This window comes from Symphodus melops (assembly GCF_947650265.1).
Source record: "Symphodus melops genome assembly, chromosome: 17".
In the NCBI taxonomy this organism is placed as follows: Eukaryota; Metazoa; Chordata; class Actinopteri; order Labriformes; family Labridae; genus Symphodus; species Symphodus melops.
This window is the reverse complement of record NC_136707.1, coordinates 23,255,130-23,269,038: the sequence shown is the minus strand read 5'-3', so window position 1 is coordinate 23,269,038 and position 13,909 is coordinate 23,255,130. Positions and strand designations below refer to the sequence as shown.

The window sequence follows — 13,909 nt, the reverse complement described above, 5'->3', positions numbered from 1 at the left end:
CCTCACAGGATGTACATAAGAAACTAATAAAGATTTAATATTTACAGTCTCTGACAGAGATACAGGCCAGGTAGATAAAAAAAATTCAGCACTTCTGTCGGCTTTTGTGATATTTTATTTGAAGATTTAAAAATACTGCAAAGAAAGTCTGCATCTTAATTTGAAGGAGTCAAACTTTGAATCCACTTCCTCTCAGGACTGTTTACCACGAGGGAAAGAAGATCAGCTATCCCAGCAAATGAAAACTCACTTTTATACACTTGATCAACTCTCAGACTTCAATGGGAGTTATTTATTCACACTTAAACCTCGGCTCTTTTTCTCTGTGACCTGAGATCAGAGCTGTTCCACCTGTTGAAGCTTTTCTTTGCTGCCCTCGTGTGGTGAAACGATGAGCATTTTTTTTTCCACTGCCGAGGTCCTGACATGTAAAATTATCTTTGATTAAAATCTTATTATGCTAAACATAATTTAATGTAATTAATCACAGCTCATTAAGTTAAGTATTGAGCTATAAACTCTGTTTCTTGAAGATGATTGAGCTCGAACATGCCAAAGCCAACGAACAGAAAGGATGGATTTCATTATTAAATACATTTTATTACATAAATGACATTATTCTGACAGTGTGGCCGTTTAAACAGAAACATAGTGCTAAACATGACATGTACTCTGGTTGGGTGGAACTGCACAAGAAGCCATGCATTCCTCTTTGTCTTCTCCAGTTTGAGGTTTATTCATGTTCTGTATTTTCATATTTGTAATCATCTGATAAAGCCAGCCACACCCCCCCCCCCTCCCCCCTTCACGCCCCCCCTCCCCTGCAGAGTTTCAGCTCAGCCCCAGTTGACCTCTTCGTCTGTAGCCGTCATGATCTCTGTAACCAGGCCGGTGCCGATGGTTCTGTTTCCGTCCCTCAGAGTGAACCTCTGACCTTTCTCCAGAACCATCGGCTGACGAAGAGTGAGCATCAACGAGGTGTCCTCCCCGGGCATCACCATTTCCTGAACAGACACAAGAACACACAGGTGAGAAACATCTCACTGTACGCTCCTCCTTCTTATTCTCAGGTTCCTTTAAAGCTCGGATTGTTATTTTTAACCCTGTAAACTTTAAAATCACCCGACCTATGAAAGCTTTACAAATAAACCTCTTCTTTGTTTCTTTTTGCAGAAACCTGAAAGAACACAACACACACTGAACATGAGATTATTTAAACTCATTTTAAACTCAATAACTTCCTCGTGGAAATCATAAACACGAACATCTCTGCTTCCTGTAAATCGACCATCTGTGACATCATGACATGTTCGTTTGTCGTCTCCGTCAGTCTTTGTTTATTTTGTGTTTATCGTTAATATTTAATGTTGGACATGAAAATGAAATCCTGAGGAGCTGCACGCCTTCCACTCCCGAGCGCAGGAAAGGACGCCAGGTGAACACGGCGTCTAACACGTCACCTGACTGAACAGAGGCTGTCACAGATTTGACACACGCGCACACACACACACACACACACACCTTGTCTGCTGGCAGAGTGACCTTGCTGGCCATGTCCCAGGTTAAAGAGAACATGACGGGCATGAAGTTGGTGACGAACGGTTTGTGTCTCCCTCCCTCCTCCTTACTCAGAATGTACACCTGGAAGAAAGGAAACACACACACACACACACACACACACACACACACACACACACACACACACACACACACACACACACACACACACACACACACACACACACACACACACACACACACACACACAGATTTAATAAAGGCCTCAGGACGCAGTGACTGGGACATGCAGCTCGTTCAGACCGTCTCACCTGGGCTTTGACTTTCCGGTGAGGCAGGATGGCTCCTGGTTTGCACATCACCATCCCTCTCCTCACGTCCTCCCTCTTCAGTCCTCGGATCAGAGCGCCCAGGTTGTCTCCGGCCTCGGCCCGGTCCAGAGACTTGTGGAACATCTCGATACCTTGAGGGAAAGATGGCGGAGAGACGGTGAGACTCCTCCTCCTCCTCCTCCTCCTCTGTGTGCGTGTTCAGTGCTCGAAGCCAGACGTGACTAAACAGGAAGTAGTGACGCGTCGCTCACCTGTAACCACCGACTTGAAGCTGCGATTGTGACCCACAAACTCCACCTCGTCTCCTTTCTTGATGGTTCCTCTCTCCACGGTTCCCGTCACCACCGTGCCTCGTCCTGAGAGACACGAGCGAAGCATTCAGAGCACGCTCACCACGTAGCACGGACAGCTAGCGACACGTCAGATCGTCATACCTGGGATTGAATAAGTGGCTTCGACGGGCAGAAGGAACGGTTTGTCCAGCTCTCGTTTGGGCAGAGGAACGTAAGAATCCACGATCTCCAGGAGCTTCATCACCGCGTTGATGCCGAGGTCAGGCTGTCTGCTCTGAGGTCAAACAGTCCAATCACGTTAGACGATACCAAAGGTACCAGATGTGGATAATCTAAAGACGGCGCTCCCTCACCTCCAGAGCGCAGAGGGCGGAGCCTATGACCACAGGCGTGTTCTCGCCGTCGTAGCCGAACTCCGTGAGCAGCTCGCGGATCTCGATCTCGACCAGCTCCAGCATCTCCTTGTCCTCCACGGCGTCCGCCTTGTTGATGAAGACCACCACGTGCTCGACGCCGATCTGCCGCGCCAGCAGGAGGTGCTCTCGCGTCTGCGGCATCTGGCCGTCGGTGGCCGCCACCACCAGGATGCAGCCGTCCATCTGGGCCGTACCCGTGATCATGTTCTGCAGGAGAAAACAGACGGTGTTACTCGACGTTTCAAACGCCACCGGGAAACCAAAACACGATGAAACAGAGCGGCGTCCCGTTCTCCGGCGAGGTAACGCTGGTCACCTTGACGTAGTCGGCGTGACCTGGACAGTCTGTGTGAGCGTAATGCCTGTTGGCCGTGGTGTATTCTACATGAGAGGCGTTGATGGTGATTCCTCTGGCCTTCTCCTCGGGGGCGTTGTCGATGTCTTCATACTTTTTATAGTTCGCACCGCCGGCATCAGAGAGCACTGACGACAAACACAAACACGACGCTCTTTTTATTCTGATTTTCTCATTTTGCAAAAATAGAAGAAGAAAAAAATCAACGCCGCAGGAGTTAAAGGTGGCGCTCTGTGACTCTACCTTTGGTGATGGCGGCAGTCAGGGTGGTCTTGCCGTGGTCAACATGGCCGATTGTTCCGATGTTGACGTGCGGCTTCTCCCTGCTGTACGTCTTCTTGGCCTCCGCAGCGAAGCTCCTCCGGCTCAGAGTCACAGCACCCTGTAACGACACCAGACAGACTCAGATGTTTCCAGATGAGCTCCACTCGGCACGCCGCCTTCAGTCTGTCTGCGGGTTCGACTTCAAACTCACCAACTTGAAGGAGCTGTGCAGGAGGCTGGGCGAGGACAGCTGGAGGGCTGAGAGGAGGATTTCAAACAACAAACATGTTATAGAGATAAAGGCTGATTTATTTTATGATCAATGTTTCTGTTTTAGAGCGAGGCCTCATTAGACATCTCTGATTTACTGTTCAGAGACTCTAATGTGTGTGACTGATTTCACCTGCTGTCATGTTTGATACCAGGAACACATGATGTAAGGAGGAGTTTACTGTCATTCAATCATGAACTAACTGTGACCATAAACTCTGTTAAAGTCCATAAATAATCTGCGTTTATCTATCTGAACAGTCAGCTTCATTATAACTCAAACTGTCTGTGATTTAAGCTAGCTTTATACTTAGCTAACATTGTTTGGTAACGTGACCTTGCTCAGCTTTCGGACAGACTGCATCATCTCTGTTTATCATTAAAGGTCTGATTACCGCAGTAATGAACAACTCGAGCACGTGTGCAGGATAAATACACGTGTTAAACATCAAGAACTTGTCAAAAAATACACGTTAGGAAGACACAGCATGTGAAATAAACGAGTCTTTACCGGATAGACATGCACGCAGTCCCACGAGCGCCGCCATCTTGGATGGTTAGACTGAACAAAGAGGAAAATGTCAAGATAATAACCTGCAAGATCGAAACGGCCTCAACTTGGCATCAGACATGTACCGGTATAAAAACGTGCTGATAGTGGCAGGAAAATAGATTTATCGAACATTACATGATTTGCAATTTTTTTGGTACTTCTTTTGCCACGTTTACTAAACAACTGGTTAATTGTTTAGTATAGTTGCTCTGTCGTTATCTGCTGCTCTGTGTGCCCTTGAATTGCCCCCCGGGGACAAATAGGGTTAGGGTCCATTTTTTTAATTGAATTGAATTGAATGTCAGTAGGATATAATAATGTATTTTAAGTCGGATTTCTACCCAAGTAAAATCTATAAAAACTGGGAATTTGTGTTTTAAAAAATCAGGTTTAAATGTGCTCAGTGTAAAATAATACAACTATAAACCTGTTTTTGCTTCTTTGCTTTTGTTTTATCTTTAAACTTTGAACTTTGTATTTTCAACGTATATTATTAAGCTGTGTATGTATGTCAATTTTATACATTTGTACTTTGAAATGAGGTGAATCAGAAACAATACAAATAAAATGATATTTACTTTGTCTAATAATAAAACTTCTATTTCTAAAAGAAAAATTTATGACTTATTTTCGTGAAAGTAATATTCAGTTTCCACGTGAATAAATTCAAAGTACGGATACAAGTCTGTACACCAAATAGCTGTTGATACACCTGATTGGATAACTTTTAAATAAAGTTAAAATGTGCACTTTAGCCACAGTGAGCGTTGATTTATCGGACACAAACGCGTTTCCTGCGGATACTTCTCTCATCTTCACTGATACTCTTTGAAAGCCGTCCGTATGCTGCATTCAGGTGCTGCTTGGGTATTTCAAGTTTCAGAGTTGGGAAGTCGTTCTTCGGATTCAGTGTGTTCACCTGATTTCAACTAAAGCCAGATTGTGGGGAAAAAAACCCACTAAAACATCGTTGATGCTACGAAGAAGATCTGTGGGATATAACTGTTAAACTTTATATTTGAGCAAACATTTAATGTGCAGTTACGTGAATTAATAAATAAACATTTTTAAAAAGCGTGTTAACATTAACACACATAGTTTGCCCCTCATGTGATTTCGACTCTGAGGTCAAGTCGGGCACCGAGTTGTTATTCCGATTTGAGCAGGTGTTCGTGCGCATTTTACACATCGGAAATTCGTGTTTAGATGTGTCCGACGTCACTCAAACACACCAGCAGAACGTCAGCGATGTACCGTAATTATTCTAATATGTTGTAATTCTCTGCTGGACTTTCTATCCCGTTGCCCTGTTATGGTCTGCATTACTTTCTGTTTGTTTTGAATGACTGAATTGTCACAGAAACATAAAACCTGAAGCTGATTCAGCGCATTCAGAAAACATGACGTGTAAACGTAGTTTTTGCGTGCCTGTTTGCTGCAGGCTTTACGGTAAAGCATGGCAGCCTCCACACCACTCATGAGATCAGCTACCGAGAATGTTCCAGCACGTTCATGTTTCTGGGTTTAAAAGGGCAGAAAACTGAATTTAAAGCCAAGCAGAAGAGACGAGCACATTAATTTAAGGCTGTTTAAAGGAGAGCTGAAGAGGTAAGAGGGAGATTATTGATTTATTTAGTCAATGAGATTAAATGTTGTAGCTTTAAGATAATCCGGATCTAATGAGGTTCTGAAGGACTGCTGTGTCTGATCATATTCAGCTTCCTGTTTTCTGTCTCTCTCTCATCGTCGTTGTTTTTCCTCCTCAGCCGTGTTGAAACATGTCAGCAGACGGGCAGGACCGGAGGTACCCCCAGAACCTTCAGGGGGTTCTGCAGCTGGCAGTGGAGGCCGGATCCGCCGCACAGGGACCGGCTGCTCTTGAACCCATGTCAGAGGAGGTAAGAGTCTCTGGGACCACTTTCACAGCCTCAGACCTGGTCGACACCGGAGCTTGATCTGGCGGTCCTCTGGGTCAGAACCCAGGTCCCTTCAGAACACTTTGAGCTGGTTCAGCACCTCACACCTCATCAGGTCATTTTAAATGTTCCTAAAATCACACTTAGAGATGAACATGTGCTCTTTATACATCCTGAAGAGTTTATTATGAACCTGGACTCATGAAAGACCCGGTCCCTCTGGTTCTTCTTAAATCATATCTGGCTTAAAAGTCCATTTAGGTTTAAGTGTAGCGGGACTGTTCTGTTTTTCTGCTTCATGTGAGTCATTGATGGTTGTGTTTTTTTAAACTGGAGTTACAGTGTTTATTTTTCTCTCCCTAACATGTCTGTCTTTGTCTCAGAGGAAGACGTGGCTCAGGGACGCTCTTGCAGACGTGGGCAGGGGGCAGATGGACGAGGTCGAGCAGATGAAGCGGTGCCTGGCCGTCTTGAGACAAGAGGGAGCGAACAAAGGCGAGCAAGAAGCTGAGGAGGAGCGAGATGAAGATTATGAAGATGAGCGGGAGGCGGCCTTCGAGATTCTGTCAGAGCTGTGCGAGAACCTGGACAACGCCAGAGGTGTGTGACAGGACGATGTCATGGATGAAGATTCTGTTTGTTTGCTTTGTTCTGATTTTTTTTTTTCCCCCCTCACAGACCTGATGACTCTCGGAGGACTGGAGCTGAGCCTCTCCCAGTATCTGTGTCATCCTCAGAGCGGGCTGAGGTGGCGTGCTGCTGAGCTCATCGCTTCCTGCGCCCAGAACATGCCGCAGGTGCAGATCCACTTGCTCAGCATCGGAGCGCTGCCAAAACTCCTGCAGCTGACCGACTCAGACTCCAACACGGCGGTCCGAGTCAAAGCGCTGTACGCCGTGTCGTGTGAGTACCTCAGATAATAAACTCTTCACGCCGATAATCCTTCAAACGCTCTTTGTTCAAACTGCCTCCGATTGGTCGGTGACTCCAGGTCTGGTTCGGGAGCAGGAGGCGGGACTCCAGGTGTTCTTGTCCCACGATGGCTTCTCGGTGCTGATGCGAGGGATGCAGTCCGGGAACGAGAAAGTCAGGACTAAGTCGGCGTTCCTTCTGTTCAACCTGCTGACGTCACACGCCGAACAGAAAGGTACCGACGAGACGAAAACGCCACGCACGCCCGATTCTCATGTTTGCTGTTTCGAGTCGACGTCACTGCGGCACCTTTTTTTTTATTTGTTATGAATCGGTGTCTTCCCTGCAGACGCCGTCCTCTCCATGGGAATGGTGCAGCAGCTGGTGTCGGTTCTGCGCACGCCACACTCGCCTTTCCACGAGCATGTGCTGGGCGCTCTCTGCTGGTAAGAATCACCCTCTCGCTCACTGTCGGCCCCTGGCTCATGGATGTGTCGTTAACCTCGCTCGTCTCGTGTCTCTGATGCGTGTAGTCTGGTGGAGGAGTGTCCACAGGGTCTCAAAGACTGCAGGAATCCGGCTCTGAACCTGGAGGAGTTACTCAGCCAGCGATCCAGAGAGCTCCGAGGAAAAGAGGAGAGTCAGGTAAGTTCTCACCGCGTCTTTCTCAGCCTGATGCTCGATCCTCACGCTGTAGTATGTGACTGTTAATCCAGCAGATTTCAGCAGCAGTGATGTTCTGATGGAGAGCAGAACGATCTCCACTCAGATGCGTCGCTCAGGATCGATTCAGTTCTTATTTCTTTTCATTATTTTAGACCCTAAAAATTCTATTCTTCAGTTCGAGAGACCAACCAAAGCACACAGGAGGTAGAGAGGGAGCAGGGCTGTGATTGGTTCATCAGAGAGCAGGGCTGTGATTGGTTCATCGGAGAGCAGGGCTGTGATTGGTTCATCGGAGAGCAGGGCTGTGATTGGTTCATCGGAGAGCAGGGCTGTGATTGGCTCATCGGAGAGCAGGGCTGTGATTGGTTCATCAGAGAGCAGGGCTGTGATTGGTTCATCAGAGAGCAGGGCTGTGATTGGTTCATCAGAGAGCAGGGCTGTGATTGGTTCATCAGAGAGCAGGGCTGTGATTGGTTCATCAGATTGGTACCTCGTTGCAGACATTGGTTGAAGTTTTTACAGACTTACAAACTGATACAGATGTTGGATTTTCTTTTTTCCTTTTTCAGAGAACCTGAGTTATTAATTTCTGTCAGGACCTAAAGACAGTTTCAATCAGACTCTTTAAAATTGGATCTGGAGGAAATCACAGATCCTGACTTTAATTTAACGTTTATTCGATATCTGCTTTATGAATGATTAAAATGTCACCTATCATTCCTTTAAAGTAGGACCAGGTTCACTCTTGTCCGGGTCAGCGCTCTTAAAGTCGTGCTTTTGTCTCCTGCAGGAGGAACTGGACTTCTGCGAACGCTTAAGAGTGGCGTGTTTCCGTGGGCAGCAGTCGGATGAGAACGGGATGGATCGTTGAAACAGATGATGAGCGACGTCTCGGCTTGTTTCTACAGACGCTGTCGATGTTCTGCATATAATCCAGGAGCTGCAGGATTTTAATGTGTAAATAACTCGTGTGTATAAAACAAAAAAAAAAACCTTTTTCACGTCAGCTGTTCTTTTAGTCCGGTGTTTCAATCCGTCATATCATGAATGTAATCCCAAACACTTTAAATAGTTAAAATGTAAAGTTCAGACCCGTCTCTCAGAAGTTTGTATTTTACTGTTTATTTTTTATACCATATTTATTTATGAACTAAACAAATAGGATCATTTAAATACCTTTAATAGAGACCATTGTCACCGTGTGAGCGACCTTCACCTCAACATGGATGTAATGAAAATCCACTCATTGGAATATGTTGTAATAAATCACACAATACAAATATATATTCTGAGCTATTATTTATTGCATTGTCTCCTTTTTTTAAATAGAGTTTTGGTTTTAAAATGAAATGACATCAAACGATGTTAAATGTTTTGGGTATTTTGTGATCTCTGTTGTTTTCATCATCGATAGAATTAAAAAAATAACTTTTTTTAAAAAAGCGCTGGTTCTCTTAAATTCACAGGTTGGCACATCTCTGTCTCTAGGGGGCGCTGTGTCCAGTTTTCTTATTAAAAAAATAAGCAGAAAAATAACAAAACAAAAAAATACATTTTCTAATTTAAAAACTCTTTACAGAGACACAGGACTGAAGTCAAGACCACACTAACCAAAAAAAAACAAAACAATCTGTGTTTTTGATTTCAAATCCAGTCTGAGACCAATACTTAGTGCTTCTTCTTTCAGTGCAGTGATATCCAGATTAAACTTTTCCTCGGTGCATGTCAAAGTTTAAAAACCCTCAAATCAAAGATGAATGTGAAATGTAGTTTATGACATGTTAGCAGCACTGTTCCAGTTAAACATCCTACTCTTCCTCTTTGCCTTTGTTTTGATTGTTTTATATATTAATATTTAAAAACTATATTGAACTAATATTTAAAAAAAGATCGGGACATTTCCAGGTAGTTTCCAGACCGAGGGACAGATATTCAGGGATGCACTTTAGGAACTCTTCCATTTTCCAAAACCTTCATTGTTCCTCGCCGCCCTGACGTCCCCCACGGCGATCAGCAGCTGTGCGAGATAATACGTCACCATGACAACCAGCTGACCGCGCTCCGCTTTGGGGATCACGTTGAACACCTGCAGAGCCAGCGACACGTCGGACACCATGAAGATCAAACTTCCCAAGAGCACGGCCGTGTGGCGAGTTCTGATGGCCAACGAGCCCATCACGGTGATCAAGAAGACGTAGGCTCCCACGCCGGGAACCAGGAGCTCCGAGTCCGGGGCCTTCTGCAGGAACGGGTACATGTAGATGTAGAAACCTCCTCCCGTCAGGAACAGGATCAGATACAGGAAACGGTTACAAGAGGAGGAGGAGGACTCAGGTGAGTAACGACCGGAGAGGAAGGTGAGCGAGTAGAGAAGATGAGCCACAGCAAACGCACCCATTCCTTCAAACAGACACATCATGAGTGAATCAGCTGGACCTGCAGGGTTTGCTTTTTGTGCATCTTTTGATAGGAGGAGATAAAACCAGTATCTACAGTGTGTCCTCTGATTCTTCCCAGTAAGTCTTCCCAGTTTAACACCCTGATAGCTCTACTGTACTGAACATGATGCCTCTCACCGTGCAGGAAGAGCTCGGGCCACACCAGGCACCAGTCACCCAGAGCGGAGAAGACCAACCCTCCCACCACGCCCAGCACGCTCTGACCTCCGTTCCAGCTCAGCACCGCCGCCGCCAGCAGCAGCGCCGGGGCCGATTTGACACCCGCAGCCGTGACGGACGCGGGCGCATCAGGAGTCCACAGGTAGAAGTACAAAGCTGCAGAGAAAAAGAAAGGCAGGAGGGAGAAGAGGAGGGTGCAGGACTGACAGAGGGAGACACATCACTCGTGTTTGTTTATCTTAAAGCTGCAACAATCAAAAGCAAATAGAACAACAAGTGTTTTTAGGTACCATGTTTCTCCTCTGCCGCCTGTCATAGGCATCTGTCTCCAGGATGTCCATCGTCTCAGAGCTCCAGCAGGTGTGTCTCTCTCAGTCTATGTAACTTTAACCAACACATGTAAAAACCCTCCGACCTCCTGAACTCGCTCTCCCGTCTGAATCTCCGTCGTGCCTCTCGCTCTGCTGGTGTTTCACACAAACGCACTTTGCACCGATCTTTGCACTCACGATAATTGATTCCCTCCCGGACACACCGCTGACCTTTGACCTCTTCAGCTGGAGCGAATTGGTGACATCATCACACCAGGGGGCAAAGTTGACCCGATGTCTCAAACGTGTTAAAGGTTGTTTTTCTTGCTGTGCCTGAACTTCAGATGATGCAAAAAATAAACACAACAAGGGAGAGGAGGGAGGAAGATCTCATGGAGTCATGTGGTTTCAACATCTCACAGCTGGATATTTATTTATTTAAAATACATGTGATTCAATCAATCTAAGAAAAAAACAAAACCCAAACATCACTTCTTCTGAGGACAAAATTATAAATTTCCCTCCAGTCATGTGTCCTTACTTTCACCTGGTTCAATCATTTCTCTATCGGTGCAATATCAAACCATACAGGGTTCCCCGTGCAGGTTCTCAGGGGCGCACAGAAGATCCTTTAAATGTGTTTTATTGTGAGTCAACAGCGTGCTTCTCCTGGAGCTCGCTCAGGAGTCTCCCCTGAGCAGGGACGACACGTTCATGAGGAGAAAAAGACTTTTAATTATGAGATCCAAACACATCAGTTTGACGTCTCCAGATGTCCACGCTCGGTCTAATCACATGTTGATGTTGGGATAATGTGGAGACATGTTTTAAAACAACAGAGCTGCAGGTGGATGCACAGCAGGTGTTTGCTCAGGATACAGACACATAGGTGAGTGTAGTCGTAGGAAGGGAGGAGCCCGGCCTGTGAAGGACAATGATTAACCAGAGTCAAACTTTGTCCTCTGCTTACCCACAATTCCTGGAGTCGTGGGCTGTGTGTCATTGTGATCGGCACACGGCTCGGAGGAGATTATCTGGTGAGTGGAGCAATAAATAGGAGAGGAGATTGAGAGTGATCAGATAGGGAACAAGGTGAAAAGCAAACGTGTGTTTTTTTGGGTGTTTGCTTCTTTCTCTGCAGACGACATGGAGCGCTGCGCTCAGAGGATCGGAGTCGTAGGATACGGACATCTGGGTCTGACCTTCCTCTTAAATCAATGAATCAGTCTGTCACAGAAGAACCCCTCTGGATGTGGTCTGAGTGTGTGTGTGTGTGTGTGTGTGTGTGTGTGATTCAGGTCAGTTCCTGGTGGAGAGGATCCTGAAAGACGGAGCTGCTCTCGGGCTCACTCTGGCTTTTGTCTGGAACAGAAATCCAGAAAAACTCAAAGGTTCAGTTCCCGATGAACTCGTCCTCCAGGACCTGTCATCCTTTGCAGAGAGGTGCAGACACACACACACACACACACACACACACACACACACACACACACACACACACACACACACACACACACACACACACACACACACACACACACACACACACACACACACACACACACACACACACACACGCTGCCACAGTGAACGTGCACGATGCATCTAATCATTCCCGTGTTTTCAGGCGCTGTCATGTGATCGTTGAGGTTTGCCATCCACAGATAGTCAAAGACTTTGGGCCTCACTTCCTGTCCCGGTCTCACTTCATGGTAAGAGTGTCCTCTGTGTTGTTTCTGTGCAGATGTTAATCCAGGGGTTTTCCAGCTGTCACACCTTTACTTTGGGTTTTACAGAACACTTGATGGATGAGGGACTTCCTGATGTGTTTTAGGGAAAACGACCTGAAAACATGCGGAAAAAAAGAGAATCAAAACATCAAATCTGATTCCAGGTTTCTGCAGCGTTCACCATAAATCTCAGGATAAGTGTCTCTCTGTTCCTGCTCCTCTCAGGTGGGATCTCCCTCCGCACTCTCGGATCCGGATCTGAACCAGAAGCTGCGTCAGGCGGCTCGGCAGCACGGACACACGCTCTACGTCCCCAGTGGTGCATTGTGGGGAGGCCAGGACATCCAGAGGCTGAGTGATAGCGGGGGCTTGGAGGTAAACCGCCAGGTGCAGCTGCACGCTTCCAGGTGACTCACAGCCTGATCTCCCAGGAGCTCCGGATGAGTCTGTGCAGTTATTACACATCTGGAGCGTGCTGACCTCAACGTCCTCTCACAGCCTTCCTGCTTTCTCTCTCTCCTGCCGTGTCCAGTTTGACAGCATCTGAAGGAGGAGACGGTTTGGACTGATCTTCTGTCTAATTGTCTTCAGGCTCTGTTTATCCGGATGTCCAAGCATCCGTCCTGCTTCCGGCTGACGGGAGACGTCCTCTCGGAGTGGACGGAGGGCGAGGGCAGACGCGTTTTATTCGAGGGCTCGGTGGCCGAGCTGTGCCCGCTCGCTCCCAACAACGTGAACACCATGGCGGCGGCAGCGGTGGCAGCAGGAACGCTGGGCTTCACTGGCGTCCGGGGAGAGATCGTGTCTGACACGGCGTGAGTCCTCCTGATCATGTGACCTCATCTCACCTTTCACATCTGCTCACAGCACGCCTGTCCCCCCCCCCCTGTCCTCCTCATGCCGCCTGCAGGTTAAGTGAGTACCACGTGGTGGAGGTGGAGGCGACCGGCCCCGGAGGCTTCTCAGTGCGCACAGTGAGGAGGAACCCAGCCCGACTCGGAGCGGTGACCGGCAGCGCCACATACAACTCCTTCTGGACCAGTTTACTGGGTGAGTCCTGCGTGTTGGTCCAGCTCGTCCTCTGAGACGCTGATTAACGCCGGCGTCCTTCTATTCTGATTAAACTCAGAGATCCTCTGCTGATGTGAAAGGACTGATTCTTCTTCCTCTCCTGACATCTCGTCGAGCTCCGCGATAGGAAGTCGAGGAAGCTTGCAGGAATAGAATTCAAAATGCAGTAAAGTTTATTCTCTAAATATAAAACCTAAAATTTGGTTTCCTGCACGTTCGTTTCATTTCTCTTGAAAGTGACATATTCTGTAAACTCCTCTCCTCCATGTTCCTCTAACACGTCTGTCTACAAACCCCCCAATGAGGAGAAACGTCCGTCCTCTCCACGTGTGCTCAAACACGCCGTTTAGAGATTCATCGTTTTTGTCATTTCTGTTTCGCCTTCCTTCCTTCCTTTTCTCACAGTTTGCAAAGGTCACGGGGGTCGGGTGTACTTGTGCTGAAGCAGAGGAGCTGTCAGAGGGATCTCCCACATCTGCAGAGAAACTCCAGATAAATGATGGAGCGGCGTGTTACTGAGAACAAACAACCTCATGTGTTCCTGTTTTTAATAAAGTGCATGAAGAGAAAGACGAGCCAGTGATCATTTTCTAAACACAAAGTGCTGCTTTTATTTCAGCTTTATTTAGAGTTCATCTGGTGCAAGGTCACATCAAGGTCACATCAAGGTCACAGGGAGTGTGA

At 46.9% G+C, this 13,909-nt stretch overlaps 4 protein-coding genes across 7 annotated transcripts; 2 read left to right on the top strand and 2 right to left on the bottom strand.

Annotated features, from left to right (window-relative positions):
• Nucleotides 1–564: 564 nt before the first annotated feature.
• tufm (Tu translation elongation factor, mitochondrial) lies at nucleotides 565–4,817 on the bottom strand. The gene is made up of 11 exons (XM_079365707.1): nucleotides 4,580–4,817; nucleotides 3,960–4,010; nucleotides 3,390–3,436; nucleotides 3,158–3,296; nucleotides 2,876–3,042; nucleotides 2,497–2,766; nucleotides 2,285–2,417; nucleotides 2,102–2,206; nucleotides 1,830–1,981; nucleotides 1,522–1,641; nucleotides 565–1,004 (listed from the first exon to the last, which is right to left on the bottom strand). The coding sequence occupies exons 2-11, from the start codon at nucleotides 3,994–3,996 to the stop codon at nucleotides 837–839; spliced, it is 1,338 nt and encodes a 445-aa protein (XP_079221833.1). The 5' UTR covers nucleotides 3,997–4,010; nucleotides 4,580–4,817; the 3' UTR covers nucleotides 565–836.
• Nucleotides 4,818–5,220: 403 nt separating this feature from the next.
• hspbp1 (HSPA (heat shock 70kDa) binding protein, cytoplasmic cochaperone 1) lies at nucleotides 5,221–8,779 on the top strand. The gene is made up of 8 exons (XM_079365708.1): nucleotides 5,221–5,609; nucleotides 5,768–5,899; nucleotides 6,301–6,517; nucleotides 6,596–6,820; nucleotides 6,909–7,064; nucleotides 7,179–7,275; nucleotides 7,363–7,474; nucleotides 8,286–8,779. Exons 2-8 carry the CDS (start codon nucleotides 5,780–5,782, stop codon nucleotides 8,364–8,366), a joined length of 1,008 nt encoding a protein of 335 aa, XP_079221834.1. The 5' UTR covers nucleotides 5,221–5,609; nucleotides 5,768–5,779; the 3' UTR covers nucleotides 8,367–8,779.
• Nucleotides 8,780–9,166: 387 nt separating this feature from the next.
• tmem86b (transmembrane protein 86B) lies at nucleotides 9,167–10,494 on the bottom strand. The gene is made up of 3 exons (XM_079365620.1): nucleotides 10,404–10,494; nucleotides 10,072–10,315; nucleotides 9,167–9,895 (listed from the first exon to the last, which is right to left on the bottom strand). The coding sequence occupies exons 1-3, from the start codon at nucleotides 10,452–10,454 to the stop codon at nucleotides 9,441–9,443; spliced, it is 750 nt and encodes a 249-aa protein (XP_079221746.1). The 5' UTR covers nucleotides 10,455–10,494; the 3' UTR covers nucleotides 9,167–9,440.
• Nucleotides 9,656–13,795, top strand: aspdh (aspartate dehydrogenase domain containing). 4 transcript variants are annotated; one of them, XM_079365615.1, is made up of 8 exons: nucleotides 9,656–9,746; nucleotides 11,566–11,619; nucleotides 11,723–11,867; nucleotides 12,052–12,136; nucleotides 12,380–12,529; nucleotides 12,746–12,969; nucleotides 13,065–13,204; nucleotides 13,631–13,795. In XM_079365615.1, the coding sequence occupies exons 2-8, from the start codon at nucleotides 11,571–11,573 to the stop codon at nucleotides 13,666–13,668; spliced, it is 831 nt and encodes a 276-aa protein (XP_079221741.1). In that variant the 5' UTR covers nucleotides 9,656–9,746; nucleotides 11,566–11,570; the 3' UTR covers nucleotides 13,669–13,795. The 4 variants fall into 4 exon arrangements, with proteins under 4 accessions (XP_079221741.1, XP_079221743.1, XP_079221742.1 ...); XM_079365617.1 differs by lacking the exon at nucleotides 9,656–9,746 and adding an exon at nucleotides 9,751–9,829; XM_079365616.1 differs by lacking the exon at nucleotides 9,656–9,746 and adding an exon at nucleotides 10,170–10,255.
• Nucleotides 13,796–13,909: the final 114 nt, after the last annotated feature.

Coding starts and splice junctions, on each gene's coding strand:
- tufm (XM_079365707.1), bottom strand. CDS start 3,996: ATGGCGGCGCTCGTGGGACTGCGTGCATGTCTATCCG. Junction 2,207..2,284: donor AGCCACTTATTCAATCCCAG/GTATGACGATCT, acceptor CGTGTCTCTCAG/GACGAGGCACGGTGGTGACG. Junction 1,982..2,101: donor CTTCAAGTCGGTGGTTACAG/GTGAGCGACGCG, acceptor CTTTCCCTCAAG/GTATCGAGATGTTCCACAAG.
- hspbp1 (XM_079365708.1), top strand. CDS start 5,780: ATGTCAGCAGACGGGCAGGACCGGAGGTACCCCCAGAACCTTCAGGGG. Junction 7,276..7,362: donor GTGCTGGGCGCTCTCTGCTG/GTAAGAATCACC, acceptor TGATGCGTGTAG/TCTGGTGGAGGAGTGTCCAC. Junction 7,475..8,285: donor GAGGAAAAGAGGAGAGTCAG/GTAAGTTCTCAC, acceptor TGTCTCCTGCAG/GAGGAACTGGACTTCTGCGA.
- tmem86b (XM_079365620.1), bottom strand. CDS start 10,454: ATGGACATCCTGGAGACAGATGCCTATGACAGGCGGCAGAGGAGAAAC. Junction 10,316..10,403: donor GGCGGCAGAGGAGAAACATG/GTACCTAAAAAC, acceptor TCCCTCTGTCAG/TCCTGCACCCTCCTCTTCTC. Junction 9,896..10,071: donor GCCCGAGCTCTTCCTGCACG/GTGAGAGGCATC, acceptor GTCTGTTTGAAG/GAATGGGTGCGTTTGCTGTG.
- aspdh (XM_079365615.1), top strand. CDS start 11,571: ATGGAGCGCTGCGCTCAGAGGATCGGAGTCGTAGGATACGGACATCTG. Junction 11,620..11,722: donor CGTAGGATACGGACATCTGG/GTCTGACCTTCC, acceptor TGTGTGATTCAG/GTCAGTTCCTGGTGGAGAGG. Junction 12,530..12,745: donor GTGATAGCGGGGGCTTGGAG/GTAAACCGCCAG, acceptor AATTGTCTTCAG/GCTCTGTTTATCCGGATGTC.